Source organism: Poromitra crassiceps (genome assembly GCF_964638095.1).
Source record: "Poromitra crassiceps genome assembly, chromosome: 9".
Taxonomy (NCBI): Eukaryota; Metazoa; Chordata; class Actinopteri; order Beryciformes; family Melamphaidae; genus Poromitra; species Poromitra crassiceps.
The window spans coordinates 17,065,776-17,085,974 of record NC_139630.1 but is presented as its reverse complement, the minus strand read 5'-3'; the positions used below and the strand labels follow the sequence as shown (position 1 = coordinate 17,085,974).

Sequence of the window (20,199 nt, the reverse complement as noted above, 5' to 3'; positions counted from 1 at the left end):
ATCTGGAACATGCTCCCACTACATATTAGACAAGCAACCTCTTTTAAAAAATTCAATCAACAACTCAAAACCTATTTTTATGGCCTTGCTTTGAACTAATGAACTTGTATTTAAAATATGTTATATTGTTTTAATGTCTTTTACTTTTTTATAATTTTTTTATTCTCATTGCTCTTACTATTATCCCAGTTGTATTGCAATATTACCCCTTTTATCGGCCTATGATGATATTTTCTTTTTCTATGACTTTATTATTTCTTATTGTTTTAATGCTCCCTATTTTCTTATTTGTCCTTTTTCTCCTTTTAAAATAGTTTCTTCTATAACAGTACTTTGAGCTGCATTTTGTGAAAGGTGCTATCTAAATAAAGTGTATTATTATAACAATGTGCCTCTGTGTCTCTGTCCCGCTCAGAGGTGGGATCATGTGCAAGCTATGGAAGGCCATCACAGACTACAGGCAGAAGCCAACCTGAGGCCTTCAGTGGCACCAACCACTCAGAGAAGCCAGGACCTTCGTCCTCAACAACTCAGTATTCTCTACTTTTTTACCTCAGTATTTATAAGACCAAGACTTTTAGGGAAGGACCTCTGTGCTCGCCGCCGAGTGGAACTCCACACCCGATCTCAGCAGAGTATTTGAATGGTTTTGAAAAGGACTGTTTGGAAGTGAGGTCTGTTCCAAAGCAAAAATACATGAGAAGTGCCACTAATGTTATGATGCCTAATGGACCTGACACAGCTTTTTCCTACTGGTGCATTACAATGAGACAGAGCGGAACGTTAAAACAAACTGTTAACACTCACCAGAGAATTCACCATTTTATCATCATGGATGCAGAATTGTCTCTTGTCATTGCAAGGGCATATTATAATGTTTACAGAACTGGAGACTGACCATTTTCTAATACAAGCCTGAGAGACAAAATACTACATTCAGTGGACTTTTTGGAAAAATGTTGTTCTATTAACATTATTGTCATAAGCATCTTACCATCACTACTTTTTCCCCTTTTTTTGTAATCTGAAGGATGTCATTGCATGCCTTTTTTAATCTGTCCTTAAACTTATTTAACTTTTTTTTTCACATTTCCTTTTTTAATACCATGGACCTTTTTCTTTTTCAGTAACATGTAAATAACGTGTTATATAAATTATCTGTGGATGACAGTTTTCAGTGATGTACTAAATTATGTTGGTAAACATAGCTAAATAATATCCATGTGGATTGGGCTGACATGATCAGAGATGATAGTCTATAAAGAACACGTGAAACATTTATTGTAAAGTATCGTATTTTCATTCAAGATCAATCTCAGTTAGTAATTAATTACAACAGATCATTCACTGAATTTATTTATTGTACATTGACAAAATTGTTTTATCTTGCTTTTTTGTACATATGATCATTACAATACAAATGATTTAATCACGTGTATATGTTTGAAAAAAATCTGAACTGTAAACAAATTTCATGAAACCACCGTGACCTTTTTTATTTAAAACATTTACGTCGAAAATGGGGTTGGAAATAATCCAAAAGTGTATGTCCATTTTGTTTAATAACACATTAATTGGAAATATTAGTGCACTGTTGTTAAATAAAACGTTTCATCTTGAAACTGTATTTTACTTTATACCACACACAAACAATACAAACAGTAGTGAGGTTCCAGACCAAATTTCAAGCAGAAGGCCACACATGCATAACCTGATCACCCCGCGACGTCAGTCAAGTTCTAGTATGACGTCAGCTATGTTGTTGTCAGTCAAGTCCAAGTATGACGCCTGCCATGACGTCAGTTCATTCTAGTAGCAAGGGTTCTACGTCACCTCCCTCTCTCTGGCCGATCATAGCAGCAGCTAGCTTCACGCCAGTCCATCTCCCCTGAAGCTGTCCTCTGAAGCGTCGTTTTGCCCCACCCACCTCCCCAGTCCGCCACCAACGAGTCTTGACTCCAGTAGGATACTAGGATCCCCCACGGGGGGGGGGGTCCCCCTATCCTAGCCTATGCAGATGCCCTCCTCTCACCTCAAGAGGAGCGCCACCGTCCAATGGAGTCATGCGCCAAAGTATTTGCCATGCGTGCCGATTGCTAAATAAAGTTTGTTAAATCCTACCAACTGGCCTCTGATGATTGAACTACAATACAATACAATAAAGCACAAAAGAACAAACACCAAAAAGAAGGGGGGGGGGGGCAGAGACTGGCAGGGTCAGGTTAGGTTACAGTACTTTTTTTTTTACAGATGATACGTAGTAATCCGCCATCAAACAATTTATTAAGTCGTATGTGGTCTATTCAGAATTGTCCTAATTACAGTCCAAGGACCTTCAAGTCCACTGTCGAACTTCTGAAGGGTTGTAGCTGCTTGTTCCATTGAAACCAAGTCCAGATAGTCCTTGAGCCAGTTGTCCAAGTTGAAACAGGTTTCCTCTCTTTCCAATTGATGAGTATTGTCCTTTAGACTGAGAGACATGCTAGACCCATCAGGCGTTGACTCATTGAAGAGTTGATTCCAGCCACCTTACTGCCCACTAAACACACCGTAGGACATATTGGAATGTTTACACCAAGAATAGACTTTAGAAAATTAATAACTTCAAACCAAAAACATTTTACTCTTGGACAGTGCCACAATTGATGGATTAGTGAACCTGTCTCACCACAGTTATACCAACATAGACCAGAAACATTATGCTGCATTTTCTTTCATATTTGGGGTGTTATATATGACCTAAATAATACTTTTTAACTGAATGATTTTGTACCTCACACAGTTTGATCAGTAATTTGAACATTGTAAGATGTTTTTTGTTTGTTTTTTACTGTAAAGTAGACCTATGCAAGTGTTTGTCGTAAATAAAAGTATCAGAGCAACTTGTTGCTATTAAATGCAACGTCAAAAAAACATTTTCAACACATTTACTTGTGTGGGTTAAAGTAATGTTCTGCTGGTATTACATTTAGCTAACCGTTAGGGTTGTGCTACAACCCAGGTTTTACGAGTGAGAACGAGAGCTCTCACTAGTGCCTACTTCGCTGCGTACGCAGCATTATGGAAGACTGTCATTTTTGCTCCAAAAATTACTTTACATTAAAACCTGACCACGCCCCTTTAGGTGACGTGGTGCCCCCCTGGGCTGACTGGGCCTCCCACCTCGCCCCCGTGACTACGTCACGGCCAGTCACCCCAGGGGCCGCCACTCATTTCTTCCAGCCAGCTGAGATCCGACGCACCCAGAGACGCATCGACGCAGCAAGGCTGGGTAGTGAGAGCTCTCGTTCTCACTCGTAAAACCTGGGTTGTAGCACAACCCTAACGTTTTACTTTGTTTCGAACTCAAGCTCTCACTAGTGCCTCCATTCAACCGACCTTGCTGCCGGGAGTACCCGACAGGGCGACCCGAAAGGCACCGGTGAACCACGGCCATATGGCAACGTTTATGCCTAACCGTCTGACATATTAGAGTGGCAACGATACTACTTTCTTGCCACCGACAGCACCGCGTGCGCAAACTGCGAACCGGACACGTCGAGACTGTAGTACCTGACGAAAGTGTGATGAGAGGACCATGAGGCCGCGGCACACATGTCCTTCACCGACACACCACGCAATAACGCAGAGGATGTCGCAACACCTCGCGTAGAATGCGCCTTGATACCCTCCGGGGGAACCTTGCCCACGGCAGAGTATGCCAACGCGATCGCCTCCACTATCCAGTGTGATAAGCGATCCTTGGAAAGGGGTCCGCCCTGAGCCCTTTGCCCAAAGCAAACCAACAGCTGATCTGTAATGCGTAATGAGCGCGTCCTAGCCACATAGGCCGAGAGCGCCCTCACGGGGCACAGCATGTGCAAACGTCTCTCCTCACCCGAACTGAACGGCGGGGGACAGAATGCCGATAAGTCTATTACCATAGACCTATACTGCCCTCCAAATCCTAACCGCAGTAACTACGCTAACAGTGAAGCTGAGAAAAATGGCTTTAAAGTTTTTGGGCTGTCCAGCCAAACATGTTATAGGTTGAAAAGTGATAATGTGCTGATTAAATGTGTATTTAATTAAGAATTTTTTATGGCAAAAAATCATTATCAATTATTTGACCTATGGCCTCAAAAATGCAGATACTGCACTCTACATTTGTATTACCTTAAACAGATGTATAGGTAGTGCAAATCTAAAGTGCAGTAACTACAATCTAGTTTCCCTTTTCTGACTTATTTTTCATGAAGAAAATCAATGTGTTTTGATTTCTTACCAACATTCTATCTATATTTAATTGTTTTGTCATTTACATGTTTAAAAAGTTTTAGAAGATGAGTATTTGAGTAAAATGAAAGGAATCCTCAAGTCACTTGATGTCTTTGTCACCTTCCCCAGGCATCTTCATCATTGGTGGTGTTGCTTTTGGTCATCATTCTGACACAATGAACATTGTTTTTTTTTTTTACCTCAATGAAAATCATCTTTTCAGATCAGCTATTGATAATTCATACAAGAACATGGCACATTAATATGATTTTGAATAAAAGTATAACTCAGTCTCAATGCTGACAATTTATTCAACACTGAAAAACAGAACCACAAGCAAAAAATATCAAAACATTTGGGCCAGTTCATACAAGAACATGGCATATTAAATGTATTTGGAACAAATAAATACATAAAAGTATTACCAAATGCTGAAAATGTAGGCAAAAATTAAACCTTAGAACCACAAGCAACAAATTTGATTCTGGTCGAGTTGAGATGTCAATCATGGCAATCGATGGAAAAACTTTTTATCCTCCTCAGACAAGTTTTTACAAAAGATCTGGCGGCCCTCTTGACTCTCCACTTCCCTTGTCTCCAGATCTCAGCCTTGGGGAAGCCAACAACAGTTTTCTTCAGGAAATCTTCAGGAAATCCAGCTCCATGAATTCCTCATCATGTGACAGTTTCACATTTGAATAAAAGTACAACTCACAGTCTCAATGCTGTATGCAACAATTCAAAACATAACAAGCAAGAAAATATGTAAACATTGAGATAATTCATGCAAGAACATGGCATATTAAAAACGATTTTGAGAAAAGTACAACTCAGAGTCATGCTGACAATTTATGTAACAATTAAAAGAGAACCACAAGCAAAACAATATTAAAGCATTTGAGACAATTCATACAAGAACATGGCATATTAAATATATTTAGAATAAATAAAACAAACAAATCAATCAATAAATAAATCAATAAATAAATAAATAAATAAATAAATTACAAAATGCTGAAAATGTATGCAACAATTAAACCTTAGAACAACAAGTAAAAATACAATTCTGGTCTTGACCAATTGAGATGTCAATGATGGACACACTTTTCATTACTCCTCAGACAAGTTCGTCCAAAAGATCTGGCGGTCTGGAGGCATCATTGGGCAGAGCTTGCACAGGATGTCGGCCTTCTTTTGACTCTCCACTCCCTTGTCTCCAGGTCTCAGCCTTGCTGGAAAGCCAAGAGCGGTTTTCTTCATGAGGAAATCCAGCTCCATGAATTCCTCATCATCATGTGACAGTTTCACATACATATTTCTGGAACCCCTTCTAAACTGGATTTGGGCCATGGCTGCCAGATGTGGTATCATCTTCAGCTTAGTCGTGGAGTGGCCCGCTCTCCATGCCAGGATGTCCTGACTCTTCATCTCCACCACATCAACTTTTCCAGAGTTGGAGGAGGCCACTACATTTCTGAAATCATCAAAGTCGAGGACAGCTCCCCCAGGCCGCCTCTTCATTTGTAATTCCACACCATGATGGAAACTGTCTGCCGACATGAATGTGTGCCCTGGCTCAAAGTATTTGAAGGTCACCTCCTTCAGGGGTACAGACAGGTCATTCACTAACCTGACCAGGGTTGTCAGCAGGCACCAGTTCTTATTCTGGGCAGTGCAATTGTCCAGCCAGTAAATTACCTGTGCCACATCCCTTTCTTTCTGAAGAGCAGTGACATAAGCAGATGCTACCTCCTCTGCCTTTCTCCCAGCGACACCCTCATGCCAGATGACAGAGATGCTCTTCTTTTTGGTTGCTGACTTTTTACCGACAGTGGCGAAGGTTTCATGAAAGGCAGTAATGCGTTTTGTAAATACTGCCGTTTTCACCCCTGGCATGCGGGGCAGCATTATGACCTTTTGAAGGTCAACACTGCGGATGGTAAGGTCAGCTGTTTCCTCTCTCTCTGCATCAGCCCTGTAGTGATGGCGTGCTCTTTGTGCTCTACCCTTGTGCTCCTCCCACTTTTTGCACACATCACAGTCTTGACTGGAGTCATCTCCTTGGCTTGTGTGCTGATGCTCTGCCTTCAAATGTATGTCGTGCTTGAGACACTGCTCACATTGCTCCTCACCCAGCTTGGTGAAACTGATGTTGCAGTCCTTGACTACTTTACGATAGGTCTCATAACAGCATTTGCTCACATCCTTCTTCTCTTTATAATACATGTACATTTGTTGAACACTGATGTCACTGGGCAGGTATCTACGATTTGGGGCATGCTCTCTGCGGTAATGGCTGACAGTAGGGTTAAAGGATTCAATATGTTCATATATTGGTGCCAGATTGATTTTCTTTGTTGCATGTTTTCCTCTCTTTTCTTGGGGTGGTGCCAAGCTTGATGGGGTGGTGTTTCCTATGACAGTATTGATCAGTCTGTCATTTTTGGGATGATAGCCAAGAGTGGTCAAGAAGAATGTTTTGCAAACATCTTGTGATTGGCCGTGGTCATCCGTGAGATGGTACACAAGGGATTTCTTTCGTCTGCTGGGGATCGCTGAAGTGTGGCGCTTTGTGTCACCCTGTGAGACCATGTGGAAAATCAAAGCTCTTTTTTCCATGTACGACATCTTCCAGTATGTGCTAAAGATTTCTTTTCTTCTGTCTTCTGTTATTTTATTCCTGCATTTTCTCCTGCACATTAGGCCACATGGCTTCCCCATCTGTGGATTTTTTCTCCCTGGGTGACCTTGAGCTTGGTCCTCTTGAAAACGAATAGTGATGCTGTTGGTGTTATCATCTTCGTCATTGCCATGGTCATCATTGTCATCCTCATCATTCAACTCATCCTCCATCACGTACTCCTTGTCATTATCTTTGCCATCATCATCATCGTCAATGTCTTCATCATTCAACCCATCTTTGCCATCATCATCATCGTCAATGTCTTCATCATTCAACCCATCTTTGCCATCATCATCATCGTCTTCATCATCCAACCCATCCTTAATCACATACATGTAGTCCTTGTCATCATTATTGTCATCAACTCCATTCTCAAATTCTGCCTGCAGTGATGCAAATATCTCATCCAAGGTCATCTGTGATGGTGAAATATGGAGCTTCTTTGAGGGAGTACTGGGTACTGCAACAAATCAAGATTCTTTTTTTAATTATTATTATTTAATTTGACAACAAGATTAGGTTGTATAAATAATGATTTAGAACTCTACATAGTGTGCAATGCAACATCTGAATATCGTAATGTAGATATCCTCCCTGTAACACCCAAAACATTACAAACTTGTTCAAGAAGGACTCTTAAACTGACAGAAATTAGACCACAGGCTCCCATCTGATGCTTGCTTTTATAAGTTTTATTAAGGTTATGAAACCCATGACCAAAATAGTCATACATTCTGTCATTGTGTTACTTATGGATAGAATGAGGAAAATAAACTATTCCCCCTTTTGCAGGGGACCCTCTGGAACACCTTACGGTCCGCCTGGGGGTCCCCGGACCCCAGTTTGAACTTTGAGAAGCACTAGTCAAATAAACGAGAACGAAAAGAGGGAAGGAGGGGATGTAAACAATGTCATGATGTGACGGCTCATCCTCCTAGCTAGGATGCTAGCTAGCTAGCTTGCTAGTGATAGAAATAATTACGTTACGTTAACGTTAACTGATATTAGCCAGCCCCCACATGAGGAGTTCTGGGCAGAAAACACGGGGATTCCCTCCGTATTGGATTATCTCTCTTACGGATTTGTAGCAGGAATATGGCATTTCTGATTTTACAACCTCAAAACAAAACAAAAGTTAAGAATCTGGACAGCTGCAATGCGCTCTCATATTGGAAACTGGATTACCTAAATGGATTGCGTTCTTCAATGTCGCAGTTGACGTTTGGTTTTATTTGTTTATTTTACCATGACTGGATCCATAGACTGATTGGATTGTATTAATAACTACAAAGGGATTCCCAATGAGGAAAAACGAAGATTATGCCGCTTGGTGGGAGGTACAAGCAGCTTCAGGGGGGAGCCCGGAGCAGGTAGGAAAGTTACTAACGCTAAATAATTACTCGCGTTATAACTACATTAGTTTATCATATTTTGTATTGTAGGCTATGACATGTCTTCCTTACCATTTTCTGGATATTTGCGTTTCAAAGCAAGCTCCACCATTCGTTTCCCACGGGATTGTTCCATTATGAGAGAGAGTGATATGGATTATGCTGGTGCCATGAGAGTGAGTGCTATGTTGGGCTGTGTTATGAATCAGGAGCGCGAGCGCAAAATTTTCCCGGGAAAGTTGCAGTAACTACAAAACCCAAACAAAAACAGTGTTTAACCGCAGTAACTACACTTCAATGTAGTTACTGCATGTAGTGTTTGTTTAAGTCCAGCTAAAGCTCTGGGAAATCAAATCAAACTGCAGTAAGTTAAGTTACTGCGGTTAGATCTGGTTTTTGGTTGGATTTTGTAGTTACTGCAACTTTTATACACCATTTTCTCAAATATAGAGCAAGTCTGAACTTAGACAATTTGTCATATGATAAAACAGATCTCTAAAAGTTCAATTTCAGTAATAACTCAATTTTGACCAAAATTGTAGTTACTGCGGTTAGGATTTGGAGGGCAGTATAGCTGGCATTAATATTCTTGGGCTGGTACGCCGGGTTAGGTCGCAACGTAACCCTGCGCCCATCGTCCCCAAAAACCATACAGGCCTGCTGTACCGAGAGGGCAATCAGGTCACTGACTCTCTTCCCTGACGATAAGGCCAGCAGCAGCGCAGTCTTTAAGGACAGAACCTTTAAATCGGCGGAGTCCAAGGGCTCAAACAGATGACCCGTTAGCCCGTCCAGCACCGTAACCAGGTCCCATTTGGGAAAAACGCACCGCAACGGCGGGCGCAGTTTACGCGCCCCCTTCATGAAGCGCGAGACCAAAGGGCAAACCCCCACGGGGGTCCCTTCGATCCCCATGTGGCAAGCCGAAATCGCGGCTACGTACACCTTAAGCGACTGCGGGGACTGCCCCGACTTGTACGCATACTGAGTGCGGGTCGAAGCGGCCCTAACACTCTGAATAGTGCGCACCACATTGTCAGGCAAGCCCTGTGCTAGCAACTGGTCCCGTTCAGGAGCCAAACTGCTAGCTTCCACTAGCAGTTTGGCGCCGTAATTCAGCCGTCCCGGCAGATAGACCGCCGACACTGACAGGAGACGGGGATACGCCCACAGGTGAATCTCCGCCGCTAACCGGTTCAAAGCCTTCGACCGCACACCGCCCTGTTTGTTCAGGTGGGTGATCGCCGCCATATTGTCCGAGCGAATCAGCACATGGCGTCCATGTATGACTCGCTGGAAATGAAGCAGAGCGAGGCGGATCGCCTCCAGCTCCAAGACGTTTATGTGGTGATGCTCCTGAGCTTCCCACCGGCCGTTCGCCGACAGAAGCCCGCACACCGCACCCCAGCCCCAGAGGGAGGCGTCGGTGCGAATCACTAGCCTGAGCGGGCCCGGGCCCAATCGAGTGCCCCTCGATAGGTAACGGGGGTCTGCCCACATGGCCGAAGCCAGGCGGGCCTGACCCGTCATAGGCACCCTGCGATGACGGTCCGTGGCTGGATCCAAGCGCAACGCAAGGAACCAGATCTGGAACGGACGCATGTGTAGCCTCCCCAGGGGGAGCACATGCAGTGCCGAGGCCATCAGGCCCAACATGACTGTGCACTGAAGCACTGACACCGAGGAGCATCGACTTAATGTCCTCGCTGTCCGCACCGTGCGCGCCTGTCGCTCCCGCGAAAGGCGGGCTCGCATAGCCCGGGAGTTCAACTCGAGCCCCAGGAAGATCGCCGTCTGTTCTGGGGCGAGGCATGTTGGGCACCGGGGGACCCGGTGCTTTGGTTGGGGAAGAAAAAGGGGGGGGGGGGGTGGGCGGGACAAACGAGGCTAAGCCCCCCTGCCGGTTTCTTACGCGGGCTCCGCCTACTGACGTGCCATGTGAGCGTGTTGAACCGGCGAAACCCCCCAGCCGTGCGGCTTTCGCCGGCTGGGGGGAGTAAGGAGGCAAGCCTCTCTTTTGACCGCCGGATGCAGACTCGTCCGCTCGCGCGGTCCCCAGGAGAGCTCCCGACCAACGATGGGCCCATGGCACCATCGATGGTGGGCTTGTCCCGGGGGCCTCCTGACGGCGGATAAGCGATCCAGGGAGAGCTCCCGACTGGACTCGGGCGCTGGGCACCGAGGACGGTGGGCTTGTCCCTAAAGCTACAAGCCGAAGGCTGGCCCTGAAGCCAAGCCCCGGCGAGCTGGGTTGGGTAGGCCCCTGCTGAGTCCCAGACCGAAGTTGAGCGCTGAGCTCCAACGACAGTGGGCTCATAGCCCCCCCCCTTTCCCAGGGAGGTGACTAAGTATGGGACTGGTTACCCGCTCCCCACGCACCTCCTCGTTTTGGGGGGCGGGGGCCGCGTACCCTGGCCTGCCGTGGGACGAATGATGGGCCCACCGCAGCTGGGTGGGGCGCATCCACTGGGGGCGCCCTAGCCGGTGAGAAGGCCCGCGGCGGCGGAGGCCCCGGAGGACGACTCTGCGCGCGCGCTTGGACCTGGAACCGGCGGTCCTCCCCCTCCGCCCGCTTGGGCAAGAAGGAGCTGACCGCCGCCGCGTTCCTCTGACGCGTCTCCAACCGCTGGGCCAAGTCTTCCACGGAGGAGCCGAACAGGCCCCCCGGGGAGATCTGAGCCCCCAGCAGCCTCCTCTTATCCTGCTCAGGGAGCTGGGTAAGATTTAGCCACAGGTGGCGGTGGGTGAGAACGGAGAAGGCCATGACCTTCCCACTGTTCTGCGCCAGGCAGTCTACCATACGCATGGCGTAATCCGTGGCCATCCTGAGCTCTGTAAACAGCTCGGGGGCAGGGTCACCTTGCATGTCCCGCAGGAGCACCGCCTGGTAGCCCTGCAGAATGGCCAGGTTGTTGGTCATGGCGGCGGACTGCCCCGCCGCCAAGTACGCCTTTTCGGCCAACTTGGCTGTAAGTTGGCACGCTTTAGAGGGCAAAGTAGGCATCGCGGAGTTAGGGGCCAGGTGTCTGGCCACCATGTCCTCGATAGGAGGCATCGCGGCTAACGCGAGTTTATCCGCCCCCTCTAAGGCCGACCATGGAGCCATGCCCGCGCAGAGCGGCTTGGCCTCCTGAGGCCTTTCCCATCCTGACTGCACCGCGCGAACCACGTCTATACAGACGGGCAGCCGTGGCTTCGGGAGGGGTGCCTGTGGTGCCTGGAGTGGCTGGTAATAGCAACCCCGCAGCACTGAATCGAGGGGCGGAGGTGTTTCGGCCCGAGCGATGCCAAGCTTAGCTGCAGCCCTAGACATTACCCCCAGAAACTGCTTCTGATAGGGCTTGTTGAGGCTAGCCTCCGAACGGGTCCCTAACAGAGAGGTGGCCGCGGTCGCGCGGTCCCATTCCTCCCCGCCAGACAACTCCTCTTGGGGGGCGTCCTGGGGGGGAATGAAGGGGTCATAGGGGAAAAACCCCCCCTGTTCTAACACAGGGTCGATGGGCTCGTCCCCCCAGTTCAAACTCTGCCGTTCGGGTAGGACCGGGGAGCCCTGCTCTTCAGGTAACTCCTCTTCCTCCGAGCGGTCAGGCCCACCGCACGCGCCTCCGTCGGGAGGTGCGTGGCTAAGCCGCGGGCCCACCTGGACAAAGAGCATCGCTCTCTCCCGTAAAACGGCCAGGGTAAAGCCTTCGCATGCCCGGCAGAAGTCTGACTTCAACAGGGCGTCGCTAGCATGGTTGTGCCCGAGGCAAAACACACACTGGCTGTGGCGGTCCTGGATCGCGAAAGTAGCCTCACAGCTAACACAGCTCTTGGCTGTCTCCCTCTGTCTCATGTCAGCCGCCCGGTTCATTGTGCGAGTGAGCAGAAGCTAACCCGCCAACAAGCCCCGCCGACTGTACCAGAATTAGCGGGAGTTAACCGTGTAAGCTGACTGTCTACAGTCGCTTGCAACGGTGAAGATGCTGGAGTGCTAAGCTAGCTGCTAGCTGCACGAGACGACTAGCTAGCTATCTATCTAACGTTACTCCAGCCGGAGGAACGTGCGCGCGCTAACGCTAGTAGCTGGCGCCTACAGTACCTAGCAACAGAAGTAAACCGCACGGATGCAAGCCAGCTAACTGTGACAACTGTGCTAATTAGCCTGTTGTTCTAGTGCTTAACGGTACAAGCTATTCTGCACGTGTGCAACCTAGCTAAAAGTTATGAGTGCAGACCTGAGTCTTGCGCTCGAGCCTAACAACGTTAACCCAGCCGGGGAAACGTTAAAACATGCACTGCGCGGCGGCAGTAATACATGCACTGCACAGCGGCAGTAATATAACAGTTAGCAAAGAAGATACTCTTAGCTTTGGATGACTTGATCCGATGCCGCTGGTGAAGAGCACAGGAACGGGTCCCCGAATCCTGATTTATCTCGTCCACGCGAACCTCTCGAAGGTGGGCAAATGAACCGAAGCGAGTCTATTTGTCCAAGCTATGAAGAGCACTGACTTTAGAGCTAACTGCGGAGCTTAAGAAAACGACGTCCTCACGCTGGCTGGAAGAAGCGAAGAGTGGCGGCCTCTGGGGTGACTGGCCGTGACGTAGTCACGGGGGCGAGGTGGGAGGCCCAGTCAGCCCAGGGGGGCACCACGTCACCTAAAGGGGCGTGGTCAGGTTTTAATGTAAAGTAATTTTTGGAGCAAAAATGACAGTCTTCCATAATGCTGCGTACGCAGCGAAGTAGGCACTAGTGAGAGCTTGAGTTCGAAACGAAGTAAAACTGACACTGTCAGATGGTTTGATCTGATCTCATGATCTCGTGCATGACGTCAGTCATGACATCAGTTGTCCTCAGTTCATGACGTCAGTCATCGTCAGTTCATCCTAGTATATATAGCGAGGCGAGGGTCCTACGTCACCCCCCACTCTGGCGGATCACAGCAGCAGCCGGCATCACGGCTGTTCATTCCCCCTGAAACCATCCTCTGAAGCATTATTTAACCCCACCCACCTCCCCAGTCCACCACCAACGAGTCTTGACCCCCGAAGAATCCCCCACGGAAGAGGGGGGGATTCTCTCTAGCCCAAATAGATGCCGCCCTCTCACCTAAAGAGGAGCGCCATCTTACAAGGGAGTCATACGCCAAAGTATTTGCCATGCATGCCATTTGCTAAATAAAGTCTCTTGTTAAACCTTACCGACCGGTCTCTCATGATTGAAATATAAATATATATACCGTATATATATATATATATATTTTGTTTGTTTACTTTTTCTATCCCTCATTATAGGTAGCATACTAGCAACATGTCATTCTTACTCAGAATTTTAACCCCACAAATGTCAGTTTACAGTAAAAATTACAGTAGAAACACAAAAAGTTAATTATTTTCCACCCCATAAATGCAAACTGGATTTTTTTGGGAGGGTTATTACCATAGCCTGGGATATGTCAAAGATTGGCATCAACATTTATTTTGAGTCATCTTTAGTTTTTGTGCCTTGTACATTTTCTAAAAAACAGCTACATGTCTGGTTAAGGACAGAACTTTACCTTTTCCTTACAGAAATAAAGCACACATACAAGTTCACTTTGAGGAAAAAGAAAATGTATTTTTTGTGTGTGTGTGTGTGTGTGCGTGTGCGTGTGTGTGTGTGTGTGTGCGTGTGTGTGTGCGTGTGTGTGTGTGCGTGTGTGTGTGTGTGTGGGGTGGGCCCCTGACTCTCATCACCAGCACAGTGGCTGCTGCGTCGGTCTCTACGCATCATCTGGGGAAGGAAGGTCGAGAGCTTCCTCCAGCTCTTCAAGGAACAGGCGAATCTTATACCTGCGAGCCACGTTCCAGGTGAGCTTCACCGCCTGCCAGAGGACCCAGGCATTGTAGGCCGACACATCCAGTATGTTGTGGAACAACGCCATGGGCCACCGACTGGTCTTGTGCCGAGTGCTGTAAGTCCCCACACACGATAAGAGAGAGAGAGAGAAAAGAAAGAAATCAATAAAAGTATATTTTCGCCATCATGCAAGGGTTGTTGAATACAAGCACTGTACATTTCAGAGAAGCACAATTCAGTAAGCAAATATGCTACTTGAGTAAAAGACTAAAATAATGTAACACAATCAGAATAATTACCTTGTCGAGGTTATCCACAGCTCCCTTGCATCTGTTATAGTCAAGGATCATTTGTGACTTCCTGTGATCCTCATCGCTGACAGCAGCCTCATGGTGCCAGAAGTAAGAGGACTTTTTTCCCTGGCTTGGGGATGTAGGACACCAGGGTGGCTTTATCTCCTGGAAGGCAAAGAGGGAGGAGTACCGTGCATGGCCAGGTAGCTCCGGTCTGTTCTTGCACACGACCATGGACAACCTCCTCCTCCTCAGTTCCTCCCCGAGGCCGTAGCTGCAGAACAAGTTCTCCATGGTCACGTTGCCCTGGAGCCCCTCGGTCATCTGGAGTAGGACCCTCCTCCCCTGATTGACCTCGGGCCGGTCCCCCTCCTTTCCTGTGTAAACCTCCAGGTTCTGAAAAAAGTACAGTGTTAGAATACAAACACAGGCATAGATAATAATTTACAATGCAAAGGAGGGGGGGGGGGGGGTAAAAAAATACCTGGCAGTTCCAAGCATAGCTTGTCTCCACATCGCAGCACATCCAGATCTTTAGTCCATATCTGCATGGCTTTGATGGGAGGTATTGATGGAAGCCACAGCGCCCTCTGAAGGGCACCATTTGCTCGTCTACACAGACCTCTGGGCCGTGGTTAAAACATATGGCCAGGCGGGCGTGCCAGACATCCCAGACAGCCTGGATGGGTGCGAGCCTGTCTGATTTGCGGTGCTGGCGAGCCATCCTGGTTAGTTTGTCAATAAAAATAATATTCACTAATTCAAAAAAATAAAATAAATAAAATAAAATAAAAAAACAAACCTTAGATGACGTGTGATGGTCTCAAATGTGTTCAGAGACATGGTGGCCTGCATGATGGCCCGGCCAGTGGCCTCCTTCCACAAGCTTTTAGTGATAAACACCTGGCAGGAGCAGCAGGTCAATGTAACTGGAGGGTTAACTCACTGGTTTGAGCCCATCAGGGTATAAGCTGGTTCCTCAACATCCATGCCACAGGGACGCGGGGGGGCTCTCCTCTCCACCTCTTGGGGGGTGTCTCTCTTCCTCCTCCTCGGGCTCATCCTCCTCCTGGCCAGGGACATAGTCCGGGTGGTCGTCTGAGTCAGATAAATCAGACAGCTCATCCCGCTCCTCTTCTCCCACCTCTGATGCATTGGGCTCCTCTTCCTCTGAACTATACGCATCACTCTCAGGGGAGACATAGCACCTCTTCAATCTATTCTGCCAGGCCCATGTTGTGGCTGCTGCTTGCTGGACTTGCCATGGTGAGTGTCAGGGAAGAAATAGTCTCAACGCCAGACCCATGAGAGTTCTTACGCTGATACACTACGTTACTGCATGCTGCAGATCTCTCTCTGGATCTGGGACGCTTCCTCCCAGCCGGCTGCTTATGGGAGGGAACCGTTCACTTGGCCAGTGATTGGCCAGTGGTGGATTCAGTCTTCACCAATCAGTAACGACTTTGCAATCAGACGAGACGGGAGGCGCAGCCCATTTTTCGAACCGCTCTCTCATTGGTGCTACGACCTGTCACTCATTCAATTTCAACCCGCCTTCAAAACCAGCAGTGGCTGTGAAGTGGCACAGACTCACTTATGTAGTATATGCGGAGTGCAGCGATTCAACGTAATATTTGAGTGTGAGGAGAGACTAGTGAAGAAATGACCAGCAGCAGCACTGCATCCTTATATAGGCTACTGGGCACAGCTGCACCTGTCTAAACTAAATCTGTGCTTCACAGGCTGTTTTCATCTTCCCTGTAAATGCATGAACAACATCAAAAGCAGGCACACACACACACACACACACACACACACACACACACACACACACACACACACACACACACACACACACACGTCATCTGTCATGTAACTCACCTTTAACCTGTCTGTCATGTGACTCACTCGTCTTTGGCCTGTCTGTCATGTGACTCACCTCTCTCTCTCTCTCTCTCTCTCTCTCTCGCTCACACACACACACACACAAACACACGCACACACACACACGCACGCACGCACGCACGCACGCATGTATGGGGGGTGGTTTGTGCCATTGACATGCGCGCGCGCATGCGTGCGCGCGTGTACGATGTGTCTATGTGTCGTGTGTTTGGATTATGGCATGACACACAGACACATCGTGCATGCACGCACGCACGCGCGCGCGCACGTCAGTGGCACAAACAACCCCGGGGCTGGTTTGTGCCACTGACGTGCGCGCACGCATGCGCGCGCGCACGCATGCGCGCGCGCACGATGTGTCTGTGTGTCATGCCATAATCCAAACACACGACACACAGACACATCGTACACGCTGCGTGCGCCCACGTCAGTGGCACAAACCACCCCCCATACAAACCACCCCCCGCACGCACGCACGCACGCACGCACGCACGCACGCACACACACACACACACACACACACACACACACACACACACACACACACACACACACACACATACACACACACACACATTTCAATACCTTTATTTGTGTTCACATTTAGTGAAAAATAAATCCTTGAACACAAACAATAATAGATGCACATACAAAGGGAAATCTCATAGTGACAGATGTATCTAGTCTGAATCTATGGATAAAGGAAACAGCGCCTCCTCCAAATGTGGCGACTGCCAATCATTGCAGAAATGGAGCAGAATTTGGCCAGAGCCTTGGCTCTCGGTCTGGGCAGTCCTGCCCTCTGCAGGCCACTTACGACCAGCCTATGGACATGACCAAGGCTTCCAAATATGAATACAAGCTATTTACATTTGTACCCAAGTCTGTATAATAACATCATAATAACATCATAAGCTGTATCATAACATCATGAATAATACCATTATCGTATATTTTAAGCTACTTAGTTGTTAATTATGAGACCATCAAGCTGTCACATTTGAGAAGATGTCATAATCAGTATTACACAGTTTGAACATGGCAGTTGAAACATGGGAGTGTTTCTAGATTTCAACAGAGGATGGAACATATGACCTTATGTCTTTAACTAACAGCTCAACAATTCTGTCGTGTCTTGAGATATACATTCCCTTATATACAAAGCAACCATTCAGAATATGAGACATGGATTCAATGACTGGATTATGATCATGGTGCAGACAATGAGGAGAAAAAGTGTTAGGATCTCTCTCTCTCTCTCTCTCTCTCTGTCTCTCTCTCTCTCTCTCTCTCTCTCTCACAAACACACTTATATACAAAGCATCACTGTTCAGCAGGTTGATCAAGTGGGACAGCCTTGCAGTGGCGTGCCGTCCATTAGGCGAACTAGGCAAATGCTAGGGGCGCTTGAGCCGTTAGGGGCGCCAGAGTTTTTTTGTTTTTTTTTACAATTACTTTTTCATGATAATATTATTTTACAATAGTAGACAAAAAATAAGCACAACAACGTCTTAAGTCTTTAAATAATAGTGAAATCATTTTTCTAATTCTGGCTTTCTGGCTGCCTGGGCTGCAGCACTTTCACCATGGTCCCTAATCCATACCACCCCACCCCCTGCGCGGCCGCGCCCCCTTCTACCTGCTCGGAGCTTTTTCCCAGAGTGGGGGAAGGAAGGCCGATTCTGAGCCTGCACTGCAGTGGTGGAATTAGCTGCAATATAATTTGCAATATAACTCTCTCTCTCTCACACACACACACACACACAGGCACACAAACAAATAACCTCTCACTCAGTCTTTCTCTCACACACACACACACACACACACACACACACACACACACACAATCTCTCACTCACTCTCTCTCGCACACACAAACAACCTCTCACTCAGTCACACACATACATACATAGAAACTCAGGCCATGTCTACACTAGGCCGTATTGCACTTCGTTTGCACCTATTGTCCACACTACCTCTATTGTTTGGAGTGTTAAAGCCGTTTTAAAGACGAAGACGGTCTGAACTCCGTCTTCGAAAGCGAATGGAGATAGAGATTTTTGAAACGATGCAACTAACCTACTTGTACAGCAGGTGGCGGTAAGCAGCTTGAAGCTGTCGGCGACCCGCCTACAAACAACAGAAGAAGAAAGTGTGTCACGCTGGTGACGCACTTTTTGTGGCGACGCACTGTTTACCCCGCTAGTTGAGAAAAGTGGACAGACGTTTGATCATGGATAACCAAATGGATAACCAAATTCTTCTGTCCTTTTTACTTGTGATCCGATGCATCATGGTGGCACGTCAGTAGTTTGTGGATATTATCTCCAGACCTCGCGTCACCAGCCCGCCCCGGCCGCCTGCGGTTTGACGTTACCTTCCACAAAATTGAGGTAATCTTTAGCTAACGTAATTGCAAGCATGACATTTAACATGTCCATTTGTCAAATATTACATGAGGACTAACATTCTAGAGAAGCAGAAGTTACGTGTTAATGTTTTAAAAACGTTATTGCATGCTGCACGGCATTGTGTTGGGTAAACAAACGCCCATTGATTAATCACACGTGTCGTTCATTTATTCAAGGGAATGATGATCGTCGAGTGATGGGGACAGACACAACAGAGGATCAAAGGATTTGTGGAAAATGAACGTTATTAAATGCTGTAATGTTAACGGTAATTCTCATGTGTATGGTTTATTTAGCCTACTCAATCTCTCCTGAGATTATAACGCTCGGAGCCTGCTCTAGTGTAGACTGGGAAGGCTTCAACTACGGGGTCTTTGAAAACGGCTTAGTGAAGATGTAGCCTCACTCTCTCTCTCTCACACTCACACACACACACACACACTCACACACACACACACACACACACACACAACCTCTCATTCTCTCTCACACACACACGCACACACACACACACACACACACACACACACACACACACACACACACACACACACACACACACACACACACACACACTAGGGATGTTCATTTTGAAAATTTTCCAAAATCGATAATCGGTGAAAATTAACGATCAATTATCGATTATCGATCATATTAATACTTAGAAAATTTTCAATATTTTAATTTTTTTCTTTTTTTTTTCTTTTTTTTTTTTTTACAAAATGAATGCCTATGGCAGAAAATACGAAAGACAACGTGTTCTCCTCAATGAACTCTTTATTTCAATGTGTCTCCTCTCCAACACTGCTGTCCCCGGCGCATGCCGGTGTGAATTTCCCATGTTTAAAACAGTTTTGTTGGCACAAAGGCCCGTGCCCAGCCAGAAAACTAGAGACTATATGAAGCTCCACCTCACGTTAGTCGGCTGTGCAATGGAGTGGGGCGAGGAGGAACGAATTCCACCCAAACCTAGTCCAAAAAAAAATAATAATAATAATAATAATAATTAAAAAATCGATCCAAATGCCACAGGATCGATTCCAATCCTTAACGATCAATTATCGATTTTCGATAATTGATGAACATCCCTAACACACACACACACACTCTCTCTCTCTCACACACACACACACACACACACACCTACACACACACACACACACACACAAACAACCTCTCACTCAGTCACTCACACACACACACACACACGCACACGCACACACAAACAAGCAGTCATTCTCACACACACACACACACACACACACACACACACACACACAAACAAACAGACGACCTCTCACTCACACACACACACACACACACACACACACACACACACACACACACACACACACACACAGTGTGTGATCGTGTACAGAGTGAAGCATTATGTCAGCAGCTGTGTTTGGTCACAGTGTGTTTCTCTCTCACTCCTCGA

The 20,199-nt window shown here is 46.9% G+C and overlaps 2 protein-coding genes across 3 annotated transcripts in view; one reads left to right on the top strand and one right to left on the bottom strand.

The window, feature by feature from the left end:
* The window catches only part of map3k5 (mitogen-activated protein kinase kinase kinase 5), a 180,314-nt gene extending 178,598 nt beyond the window's left edge, over nt 1-1,716 (top strand). For both annotated transcript variants that reach the window (XM_083643352.1, XM_083643351.1), the window contains exon 31: nt 416-1,716. In XM_083643352.1, coding sequence (XP_083499478.1) covers nt 416-476 — 61 coding nt within the window. In that variant the 3' untranslated portion in view covers nt 477-1,716. The remainder of the gene's footprint in view (nt 1-415) is intronic.
* An 18,472-nt stretch (nt 1,717-20,188) lies between these two features.
* LOC310782190 (protein NLRC3-like) overlaps nt 20,189-20,199 on the bottom strand; it is a gene marked incomplete at its 3' end in the record, with an annotated part of 53,942 nt that continues 53,931 nt past the window's right edge. Inside the window, exon 8 of the mRNA XM_083642878.1 lies at nt 20,189-20,199. This exon is cut by the window's right edge and continues 531 nt beyond it. Within this exon, the coding sequence (XP_083499004.1) occupies nt 20,189-20,199 (11 nt within the window).